This window comes from Triticum urartu, chromosome 7A, assembly GCF_056163025.1.
Source record: "Triticum urartu cultivar PI428250 chromosome 7A, HENAU_Tu73, whole genome shotgun sequence".
NCBI classification, from domain to species: Eukaryota; Viridiplantae; Streptophyta; class Magnoliopsida; order Poales; family Poaceae; genus Triticum; species Triticum urartu.
This window is the reverse complement of record NC_141879.1, coordinates 633,552,218-633,563,644: the sequence shown is the minus strand read 5'-3', so window position 1 is coordinate 633,563,644 and position 11,427 is coordinate 633,552,218. Positions and strand designations below refer to the sequence as shown.

Sequence of the window (11,427 nt, the reverse complement as noted above, 5' to 3'; positions counted from 1 at the left end):
CCAGCCTCCCCCCGGAGTACGAGGAGATAGCCCGGCGCGGCTTCTCCGACAAGGACGCCATGCGGTGGTCGCGCGACGACTACCTGCGCGAGGAGATGGTCCGGCAGCGCCGGGCCCTGGAGGAGATCGTCGCCCGCAAACGTGGGCGCGAGGACGAGGACGGTGTCGTCGTCCTCGATAGCGACGACGACGACGCCCCCGGACCGTCCAACCCGCCGCGCCAACCGGGGGAGGGATGCAGTAGGGACGGCAGAGGCGTAGGCGGGGGCGACGACGACGACGAAGACAACGACGACAACGGTGACTACACGCGGTTCTACAGCCTCCTCGGCATGTAGAACCGCGTGGGCGGGCGGCGAGGCGGGCGGCGAGGGAGACGGCGGGGGTAGCCCGCGGTAGTTTTTTTTAAATATGTTTAAATTTGAACGAACTCGCCCGTGTTTACGCAGAATTTGAACATTTTAAAACCCGTGAGGGCTGCGACTGGGGGGCATCACGCCCCCAATGCGCGGTTTAGCGTCGGTGCGTCTTCGGGAGGCGATTTTTTGCCCTTCCTGTGGGGCGGACGGCTGGAGATGCCCTGAGTCCCTACGATCCATATCTTTATCCCGCAAAAAAAATTCCATATCTTTACGCAGAGGACATCGCAGCCGTTCGTTTCCCTCACGATCCAACCGTGGAATACCCGAGCACGCGGATCGACGGGCCCACCACCGTCCCCATAAATACCCAGCCTCTCCACCTCTTTTCCCCAGCAGCGACGAACACCTCCGCGAAATCCCAAACTACCAACCCGATCCCTCCTCCCCCTCGTCCCGACGAGCACCAGCGGCCGGCCATGGACGCCTCAGCCACCGGAGCCGGAGCGAAGGCGAAGAAGGGCGCGGCGGGGCGTAAGGCCGGCGGCCCCAGGAAGAAGTCGGTGACGCGGTCCGTCAAGGCCGGGCTCCAGTTCCCCGTCGGCCGCATCGGCCGGTACCTCAAGAACGGCCGGTACGCGAAGCGCGTCGGCACGGGCGCCCCAGTCTACCTCGCGGCCGTCCTCGAGTACCTGGCCGCGGAGCTGCTGGAGCTCGCCGGGAACGCCGCCAAGGACAACAAGAAGTCCCGCATCGTGCCCAGGCACCTGCTGCTGGCCGTGAGGAACGACCAGGAGCTCGGCAGGCTGCTGGCCGGCGTGACCATCGCGCACGGCGGCGTGCTGCCCAACATCAACCCGGTGCTGCTCCCCAAGAAGACGGCGGAGAAGGAGCCCAAGTCGCCCAAGAAGGCCGCCAAGTCCCCCAAGAAGGCCGACAAGAAGGCCTAGAGAGAGGCGCGCATCGATTAGCTTGCCGTGCTTTGTAGAACTAATGGTTTCGATGTAGATCTGTGCTGCCAAGAAAGAACAATTCAGAAAACCTCTCTTCGATTGGCTTAGCCGCTCTAGTGCTCTGTAGTAACAGTGATTGCTGTGCCGATGTAGATCTGTGCTGCGAAGAGGAAAATGCCAGAAATCTCTCTGATTTGAGCAAATTGTTCGTTTTTCTTCTGTTCTTGGTGTTGTGATGTTAACATAGGTGCGGTGGGGAAAACTCAGATCTGTTCGAATTTGTCAACATTTCTTTCTTGTGGTACTGAGCGGAGTTCGCCTTAGTGGAGTTCTCCTTGGAAGTTTCAGCGATGCCCAAGATGAAGTAAGCCAAAATTAGTTGAGATCATGTAATCGGTTGGAGCCAGCCATGATTCTCTGTAACGGTGGATGATGACAGTACCATCAGCAATGCTAGAGCTTGGTCCCAAGCTGAAAAGAAAAGAACTAGGACACCCCCAGGAACCATCAAATAAACAGAGTTATTTACTGTTCTCCCATGCTTTCTTCTAGCTTTATGGGCATCTTCAATCGTCCGGACACCACCCAGTGGCGGAGCTTCATGGGGCCCAACCTGGCCCATGGCCCCCCAGCTCAAACAAATTATGTGCAAACTGGACGATACTTGTTAAATTTCGAAATATTTTACCTACTACTCCCTCCGTTTTGATTTACTTGTCATGGTTTTAGTTCAAATTTGAACTAAATCCACGACGAGTAAATCGGAACGGAGGGAGTACTAGATTACCCAGTACAAAGTGTGTGTGTGTGTGTGTGTTGAGCTAGCTATGGATGTATTATTACCTTTGCAATTCCAGATTCCCAGCTCTTGGTGACCTCCATAGTACTCCAATGATGCGCTTTCACCCTTTCAGGGTGATGCTTTGGTTATCTGTTTTGGCAGGGTGATGTTGGCTGTGGCTGGAGAGGAAGGCAGAGATCAAGCAGCTCTAGATCTTTGCTACGGAGTAGTCGTTTACCTGGAACTTGTTCCTTTCTCATGTCAACCTACCTCTTGGGTGTCTGGTTTCAGTTTTGTACTATGGAAGCTAAGACTTGATGTCACTTGGCGTAATTTCTTCTCAACATGATTTGAGTTTAATCTGTTTTGAATGGTTGATGTATGCTGCAAATTCTCTAGACTTGCCTCCTTATATAAACGCTCTTATATTAATTTACAGAGGAGCCCTAATTTTACTACTACCTCTCTACCATAACACATCGAACTGCTAAATCGGCATATATTATGGTACGGACGGAGGGAGTAGTACAATGTACGCAGAACATGCAAGCTCTTCATGAGTATCAACTGTCGATCAAACTGTCCAGACTTCCTGATCTTGCTATTCTTAGTTTTGCAAAGCATGTACTCGAGCAAAATCCGTAGCATATAAATGTACGTTCTGCCGCAAATTCGTAGACGTGTAAGTCGATTTCTTACACTGCAACTTCTGTTTTGCCATTCAATTCCGTACAACACATTGTGCAGCCTGCGCAATGCGGGTTCAATTTCTAAGGCCTCAGATGCCGCACAAACATCGTCCATCTTATTCCATCAAGCATGCCATCCACACACTATTTACATTATTATTCATTCAGGCCGATGATTGACGCTGCAATCACTCATACGGGCCTACTTAATTTGCTGGCACCCTGTTACCCCCAGCTGCAAACGGCTTGCGAAGAAACTCCCGTGCTATCTTCCCGTTCGCGCCCTCCGGGAAGAAGCCGCCGGGCACGTGCTCGTCGCCGGAGAGGTACAGGATGCGGAGCAGCTCCGCCGGCGTGCGGGCGTAGGAGAGCGAGTCCCTGTCGGCGGAGAGCACGTTGGTGCAGATCCTCCCCTCCGCGCCAAGCTCGGGCGGCACGGTGAGCCCCTCGTCCTTCACCCCGCACTTCGCCAGCTGGTTCCTCGCCGCGGAGATGCGGTCGGTGAACTCCGCCACCGTGATCCCCTTGTAGGGCGGCACCGTCTCGCTCCTCCGCTCGAAGAGCAGCGCGCGGAAGACCGCGTCCTGCCCCGCCTCCACGCCTAGCAACCCTGCAAGAAGCTGCAACAGATACAGTGGCATCAACTCAACTTGTGTGTAACTTGCAGGTTTCAATGTCCATATGCATGGACACGATGTTGGATGGTGGATTTGGTTACGTGTTTAGTCGCGTAGCCGTCGATGATGGGGTTGGTGCCGGTGTAGCCGTTGATGCCCAGGTAGGGGATCACGTAGCACGCCATCAGGAAGTTGCGGCTGTCCATATAGGGGTCGAAAGGAGGATCCAAATGGTAACCAAATGCTTGGTCCATCACCCTTGCAAAGTTGCTGGCGCTCAGGTCTATCTTCGGCCTAGGGAACCCACCAACTGTGTTCTGGATAGCCCTGCAACGAAAATAAACCGGAAGCACATGGATTTTCAGCACCAACTTGCTTCTATCCAGTCCAAGTGTGTTGCAATTCGAAATGGTGAAGGGGAGCAATTCGTTGAATGGATCTTGCACACACCTGATGTGGCCGACTTCTTGAAGGCCAAACTCCGCGGTGATGCGCCATGTCACCTCGTCAAGGTTGGCCTTCATGGCGCCCACCGGAGGCGGCCCTCCCAACGTCAGGTTCGGCGCGATCTGGTCAAGCCCTACACCGAACGCTGCGTGGAGGAAGAACTCGGCCTCGGTGTACTCCAGGTTCAGCGCGAACTGCATCGGGTCGATGTCGTACGGGAACACCGGGACCGGAACGTGCGGAGCCGGTGGCTGGCACCGAGGTCCGCCGCAGTCCGAGGTTTCCACCGCCACCGCTGACGCCTTGGCTGGAGGGCAGGTAGGGTCGACCGCATGGCCGGATGATGCCCTGCATGAACAGGCCAGGAGGAACAAGAGCAGGAGAGGGGCGTAGGTGTGAGATGATGCCGTTGCCATCTTCACAAAATGTTTAAGCATCCGAGGACGCTGGACTGAAGGTGCATGGTGTCATCTCTGCTGAACTTAAAGCGGATCAGCGTAGCATAGCCAACAATCTGGAAGCTGCCCTTCTGAAGCAATCCGCTAACTAACGTTCTCTGGCGGTGATTGCTGCCTGAGCTTACCTCCTTCAGCGAGGTGACGTTGTGTGCGAGAAATTTAGATCGCTGACGCTTGGAGGTATCTGGAAATAGATTACTTGTACAAGCCAAGAAGTGAGGCTCGCAGACAGATCACCTTTCTTCAGAGCCAGTTCAGGTGCTTCACTTCAATTTGGATTGCAATGGTGCATCGTCTCAATTTTCTTCAGCCTATATCTGTGCCACCCATGGAAATCTGCCAAGTGTAACTTCCAAATTCAGAGAAACCCTGGAAAACTCCAGGCCACAGATGCTATTTCAGGGTGAGAGGTGAGTATCTGTGGGTCACTCCGTCAAAATTTCTTCACTGATGTGACATGTTGATACACGGCAGTTATTGTGGTTGTTGTCAGGGTGTCCAGAGAATTCAAGCCTTTCCCTGTTCGTAGTTTCCCATGGGGAACGCCTTTCCTTTGTTGGAAATCTTCAGGTAACCACGTCTGTAATTGCAACCACATGCACCAGCTACCCTCATTGACCGGAATAAATCACGCATGGCATAATACTGACCAGCTGATTTTATATTGTGGTTAAGCTTCGAGCTGAGGCGGTGCCTAAACTGCCACATTTCCTTTTTTCCATTGGGGAAGAGCAAATGCTTGTACGGTTCATCTTGCTTTAGAGTGGTCTTGCGAGGTGGTAGAAGGGAGCGGTTAGCGAAAGCGAGCTTAATTATCTCACACCTCCAAGTCTAAATTAATCACCGCCACTCAAGCTGCAGGCGTGCTTAAAATAGGCGACTTGGATGACAGTGGGATGAAGAAATGAAAGAGATGGGGTGCTCCAGGTGATCATCTCTTAGCACGCAACATCCCCTCCACCGTCAGCTCTAATGAATTTCTACTCATTGCCATGAAGATCTTTTGCAGGCAACTCCTGTGCTGGAGGTTGCATAGTGAAATCCTACAAAAAAGAAGTTATAGGCAAGTTAGAAGAAGAGTTGATGATTCGGTTCACTCCATGAAACCAAGTAAACTCAAAATTCAATCTGGAAAGCGTAGAGAAGCAGCACAGACCGCCGAAGGAAACACTTTCTCAGCTGCGAGCTTGTGTCACTTGCAGTTAACGATTTGCAAAAATAATTCGTTGGCTGTTTGTTTGCAGTACCTAATTCAGCAGGTAGATACGGATCCTTGAGCTCTTGCTGAAAAGAGAAGCAAGCTAAAGTTACTCTCTTGGATGCTGAACAACTTGCACATGGCACATGGTGAATATGAATTACCAGGTTAAGTGGTTGCAGGGCCATCTGCGCATAAACACACATGATTGTTTCCTGGAACCGAGAAAATATGTAAAAGCTTTTCCTGTTTTTCATACACATATAAGGATATACTTTCACTTTATGACTCTTTCTTTCCTACTAGATTATACACTAATTATGTATACTGCAATCTCAATTCTGAAATATGTGTTACTGCAGATGGTGAAGCGTATCTACCCATCTAGTCATGAAGGGATGCATTGGTGAGACGGGTCGGTAAAGGGAGAGGTCGCCTGGTTCAGCGGTTTTCTATCTGATTGTTTTACCATTGGTGAGCCAGTGCTGAGAGCTCAGATCTTCCACCCTGCTTAAAGTTGAAGGGAGAGAAAATACAACAACAACAAAGCCTTTTTGTCCCAAGCAAATTGGGGTAGGTTGTGTCCTCTGCTATGCATTCATCTGTACTTGATTGCTTTGAATGGTAGCAGGTGATCACTACCAGCTCCTGTTTGATTTAACATGATCAGTTTAGAACTATATGAACATTGCACCAACCACAAAAAGGAAGTGTTAAAGTTGCAGGACATCGTCCAAAATTTTCACGATAACTCATATTTACACTTCTCAAATTTTGACAGAGAATCAGCCAAAAATAATTGTTACAAACAAGAAAAAAAAGGAAGCGCACCATATATGTCGACAGTTATTTTTGATCTGAACAGAAGACTAAGATAGAAAATTCAAGCAACACACGGGGAAAGGGCTCCATACCTACTAGATTACTTCGCACAAAGTGTGTGTTTTGAGCTAGCTATGGATGTATTACCTTAAATTTTAACAAGCTATCCAACAATTAAGTTGCTCCTTTGCACTTCCAGACTTCCAGCTGCTTCGTGACCTCCATAGTACTCCAATGATGCGCTCTCACCCTTTCACGGTTCAGCTCTAATGGATTTTCTCCCTTTACATCAGCAGTCGTCACTAACATAAAGAGTTAGCTTATACATTCTAGGTTCCAAATTCAGCAATCCTTTCATGAGACTCTTTCGATTTAGTTTCACCATCCCTTGGTTCTTGTAACCATGTAGAGATCAACCAGTTTTATTTTCTTTTACCATGCCATGGAAAAGTAATCACATGTTTGCTGTGTAATAACTTTGTGTCAAAGCAAATATCAGGAGATCCATTTATACACCTTCAATCTGTGAAAAAATGAAGCTGGGTGGGTAGAGCTAAGGAAATCCCCAAGTATAGAACATCACCCAACAAACAATCTTCTTTCTTCTAACCATGAAAGCCACAAAATAAATGGTCACATAAGCTATCTTCAGGGGAATGCTTGTCACGGTACTGACGATGCCATTGAATCTCCATTCTTTCTCTTCGGTAACGGTCAGAGTCCTGTTTCCGCCCAGCCTTTTGTAAGCCATATATCAGAACTTCATATGTACCCGCAGAAGCAGATATCTCATTAGTTATCATCTGTGTGAATAGTTCAAGAGCCTTATCAACTTCGCCAGCTTGAAAATAGGCATTCATAAGGGCAGTGTAGGTAATCACATTCTGCTCTGCAGGTGATAACCCAAAGATATGTGCCGCGTATGAAGAATGCCCAGCAGAACCCAGTCTGAGTATTAAGACAGATAACAGATATGCTCCAAGATTGCAGCCATGTTTAACCAATCTTTCAACAATCTTAGACACCAAATCAAACGAATTATTTCTGATGTACTGACCAAGAAGGCAACTATATGCAGATCTGTCAAGTTCACTGCCTACTCTTAGGCTATAGTACAGAACTGTGAGTCCACATGATGGTCTGCAGTTTGCGCAGCTGGCCTGAATAATATCAGATATTATATGCGATTCCAACTTCACATTCCTCGTGGTCAATTCATTTACCATCTGTTCGATAGCAGACCAGTTTCTAGAAGCCAAAAGGTATATAATCGTACTTCTGTAAGTAATGTAGCTTCGATGAGAAAATGTTGGGTCATATTCCATTCCTTCGGATGCAAGATGAGGATTCACTTCCCAAAGAAGATTAGGGCTCTCACCACTAGCTTTTAGAGCTTCTAGTGCTTCCAAAAAGACAGGCCTACGGAGAACAATGCCTTTCTCCTTCATGTGCTGAAGAATGAAGGTCATCACTGACGTCTCACCAGCGCTGGCACACTTCTTGACTAGAATATTGCAGAGTGGCTTGTCTGGTTCTACGCCTGCATCTTGCATGTCACTCATAATTTGTAGAGTAGCTTGGAATTTTCCTGATGACAACCAGAATCATGTCAGTATACGATATGATGGTCCAAGGATTACGTCTTGCGGTTGCAGTGCAAATGAACATGAAAAATCATATTAACAAAGTTGAAGAAACCAGACAAAAATGTCGAGGCGAACAACTATCACTTATGCAGTGTACATGAACATGAAAAATCATATCAATGGACGAGCCGTCCGTTCACGCATTCCATCGAACAGCTAGCCACGTCGTGAGTGCACAGGTAAGCAAGAAAACGCCTAATGGGCATTTCGTCGAGCACCTGACCTGCGTCAGCGAGATGCTCGATGAGCACGGTGTAGGTGGTGCAGCTGGGCCGCAGCCCCTCGGCCACCATCTCCTCGAACACCCTCCTGCCCTCGGCGGCCCTCCCGGCGTGGAAGAGGATCTTGACGCAGGCCGTGTAGCTGACGAGCGTGGGGCGGCACTTCCCCCTGCGGGAGCGCATCTCCTCCCACACCCGCATCGCGGCGTCCACGTCCCCGGCGCGCGCCAGCCAGTGCATGACGGTGGTGAACGTGGCGGCGTCGGGGTCGACCCCGGCGCGGAGCATCTCGGCGAGCAGGCGGAGCATGGCGGGGACCCGGCCGGCCTCGCCGAGGAGGTGGAGCATGGAGGTGTAGGTGTAGCGGTCGTGGCGGAAGGCGGCCCCGGGTGTGGGGGAGGAGGCGGCGAGGCGGAAGAAGAGGAAGGCCTTCTGGAGGGGCGGGTGGGTCTTGAGGACGCGCGCCACGACGTGCGAGTCCCAGACGAGGCCCGGGAGGGAGAGGAGGAGCGGGCGCGCCGCCGACCAGGGGTGGTCGCGGAGTATGTTGGTCACGCGGCGGACGACGTCGCGGGTGTACGTCGGGGCGGAGGGCTCGGCGGCGGGTTTGGGGCGGGGCGGAGGGCGGCGGCGGGGCTTGGCCGGGAGGAAGTGGCGCTGGCGGCGGAGCATTTTCGGCGGCGGCGAGGCTGCTGAGAATGCGACGGGGAACTGTTTTTCTTTTTCTGGGGTACGGGGAACTGCTATGCCCCGTTGTAACGGGGAACTACTTTGGAGACAAATCCTTTTTTTTAGTATAATATAATTTTTAACTATTTTTTCGAAAACTGTCGATTTATTCATCACTAATCATGGCAATAAAATAAACACCAAAAATTACATCCAGGTTTATAAACCACCTAGCGACTACTATAAGCACTGAAACGAGCTGAAGGCACGCCGCCGTCATCGCCTCTCCCTCGTCGGAACCGGGCACAACTTGTTGTAGTAGACAGTCGAGAAATCGTCGTGCTAAAGCCCTATAGAACCAACACATTAGAATATCAACGCCGCCGATGAAGAGAAGTTTAGATCGGAATGATCCAACCTGAAGACACATGAACAAAGACGAACAAAGACCGGATCTGAGCGAATCCACCGAAGACAACCACCGACTGAATCCTCCGAGATTCGCCGAAGACACACCTCCACACGCCCTTCGACGATGCTAGACACACCATCAGGACGAGGGCTAAACGGAGAGAACCTTATTTCATCTTCAAGAAGCCGCCGCTGTCTCGTCTTTTTGAGGACACAAACCCTAACAGAACTTGAGGAAGCACCTGAAAATGGAGCCCTCCTAATCTTTTTTCAACTCAATATAATCATGAAGTAGTTCCTCATGAATAATACTCCCCCGTTCCAAATTACTCGTGTAATTTGGAATGGAGGAGTACTCCCTTAGTTTAGAAATACTTGTCGGGAAAATGATTAACAATGGGTCTATCTAAAACTAAAATACGTGTAGATACATTCATTTATCCAATAAGTATTTCTGGACGGAGTGAGTAAGTAATATATAAAAATATACACAAACAAAAAACACAGAGATATAATTTCATTATAGCATGTGCTACTATCAGTAGATACTCTTGACATTATACACACACCGCTAGTAAAACTGTAGTCTTTCATGAATTAGTTTCATAGTGTCCATCTAGTATGCAAGTCAAATTGACTATAATATAAACAACCTTCCTATTCCTCTTCTATTTGTTTTCTTCCTCTTTTTTAAAAATTCATATTTTTCGTATATTAATTCATGAGTTTCCTAAAATAATATGAACATTTTTTAAGCTTCACAAAGATTTTTAAAATTCATGAACATTTTTAGGTTCATGAATATTTTTAAATTTCACCAACTATTTAAAATTGTGAATATTATCTGAAATCCATAAATATTTTATAACTCAATTTTTTTTAAATCATGTTTTTTAATTCACAACATTTTTAGAACCCAAGATTTTTATAAAAAATACTTGAACATCTTTTAGTTTATCTAACTTTTTCAAATAAAAAATGATAGAAGGTTTTATGAGCTAGTATTGGCGGAAGATAAATACTAAGCGAACGGGCCAAGCAAGCAGCCAAGCTGAGTGAGTGCCAGTTTTATGGGCCTGTCCATGTGAGCGTTATAGCAACAATTTCATAATTTCAGCGTGGAATAGGAGCTCACAAGGGGCTCACGTAACCACAATCTGTTGTATAGAGGCCGAAACATGTAACCACAATCACACATCAAACAACTCAACTCAACTAAATCTAAGGCAAATGTGAATGAAACCTGCAACTAAAATAGTGCAAATGACTTGGTTGTATATTTATAATCCATTTAAAACTGACATGGTTATCTATTTAATATTTTCCCGCTGTTTCCTTCCTTTTCTTTTCCCATTTGCTATTTTTTCTTTTATTATTTTTGTTTTTAAAATATTTTTATTTTCCATATATTAATTATATTTTTTGTAAAAAACTTGAACATTTTTTAAACTTAAAAAATCATGAAAAAATTTAAGTTCATGAATATTTTTAAAGTACAATAATAATTTTCAATTTGTGAAAATTATTTGAAATTCACGAATATTTTAAAATACCATATTTTTATAAAAAATATCATATTTTTCCAGTTCACGACATTTTTAAAACCCAAGATTTTTTTAAAAAAATCCTTGAACATCTTTTAATTTAATGAACCTTTTCAAATAAAAAATGATAGTAGATTTTATGAGCTAGCGGAAAGAAAAAAAAACTAAGCGAGCAGGCGAAGCAAGGAGCCAACCTAAGCGAGTGACAGTTTTATAGGCCGGCCCAAGTGAGCATTATATTAACAATATCATAATTTCAGTGCGGAATAGAAGCTCACAAGGGGCTCACACAAGCACAATCTGTTGTATAGAAGCCAAAACATGTAAAGACATCACAACCACGCATCAAACAACTTCACTCAACTCTCAAAACAAATTTGCCTAAAAAAACTCTCAAAACAAATATTGTCTTCAACAACAACCGAACATGATATATGAATGAAAAAAGAACACCGCCACAACATAACTACTCCCTCCGTTTCGAATTACTTGTCACATGTATGGATGTACCTAGATGTATTTTAGTTCTAGATACATCCATTTCTGTGACGATAATTTGGAACGGAGGGAGTAAAACTCAAGCCAATGCAGAAAAAGAGTTATTCCCCGAAG

At 47.3% G+C, this 11,427-nt stretch overlaps 2 protein-coding genes and 1 pseudogene across 7 annotated transcripts; 1 reads left to right on the top strand and 2 right to left on the bottom strand.

The window, feature by feature from the left end:
- The first annotated feature begins 741 nt into the window (after positions 1-741).
- On the top strand, positions 742-1,531 carry LOC125523721 (putative histone H2A.5 pseudogene; annotated as a pseudogene).
- A 1,200-nt stretch (positions 1,532-2,731) lies between these two features.
- On the bottom strand, positions 2,732-4,435 carry LOC125519195 (ferritin-like catalase Nec2). Its single transcript, XM_087534717.1, has 3 exons — positions 3,850-4,435; positions 3,501-3,726; positions 2,732-3,402 (listed from the first exon to the last, which is right to left on the bottom strand). The coding sequence occupies exons 1-3, from the start codon at positions 4,281-4,283 to the stop codon at positions 2,989-2,991; spliced, it is 1,074 nt and encodes a 357-aa protein (XP_087390843.1). The 5' UTR covers positions 4,284-4,435; the 3' UTR covers positions 2,732-2,988.
- A 146-nt stretch (positions 4,436-4,581) lies between these two features.
- Positions 4,582-8,929, bottom strand: LOC125520610 (pentatricopeptide repeat-containing protein At2g01390). Of its 6 annotated transcripts, none has more exons than XM_087534712.1 (6): positions 8,194-8,929; positions 6,472-7,912; positions 5,883-6,150; positions 5,667-5,717; positions 5,461-5,588; positions 4,582-5,347 (listed from the first exon to the last, which is right to left on the bottom strand). In XM_087534712.1, the coding sequence occupies exons 1-2, from the start codon at positions 8,861-8,863 to the stop codon at positions 6,930-6,932; spliced, it is 1,653 nt and encodes a 550-aa protein (XP_087390838.1). In that variant the 5' UTR covers positions 8,864-8,929; the 3' UTR covers positions 4,582-5,347; positions 5,461-5,588; positions 5,667-5,717; positions 5,883-6,150; positions 6,472-6,929. The 6 variants fall into 6 exon arrangements, with proteins under 6 accessions (XP_087390838.1, XP_087390839.1, XP_087390840.1 ...); XM_087534713.1 differs by having other exon boundaries at positions 5,552-5,588; XM_087534714.1 differs by lacking the exon at positions 5,883-6,150.
- Positions 8,930-11,427: the final 2,498 nt, after the last annotated feature.

Coding starts and splice junctions, on each gene's coding strand:
- LOC125519195 (XM_087534717.1), bottom strand. CDS start 4,283: ATGCTTAAACATTTTGTGAAGATGGCAACGGCATCATCTCACACCTAC. Junction 3,727..3,849: donor CAAGAAGTCGGCCACATCAG/GTGTGTGCAAGA, acceptor TTTTCGTTGCAG/GGCTATCCAGAACACAGTTG. Junction 3,403..3,500: donor ACGGCTACGCGACTAAACAC/GTAACCAAATCC, acceptor TATCTGTTGCAG/CTTCTTGCAGGGTTGCTAGG.
- LOC125520610 (XM_087534712.1), bottom strand. CDS start 8,863: ATGCTCCGCCGCCAGCGCCACTTCCTCCCGGCCAAGCCCCGCCGCCGC. Junction 7,913..8,193: donor CGAGCATCTCGCTGACGCAG/GTCAGGTGCTCG, acceptor GGTTGTCATCAG/GAAAATTCCAAGCTACTCTA.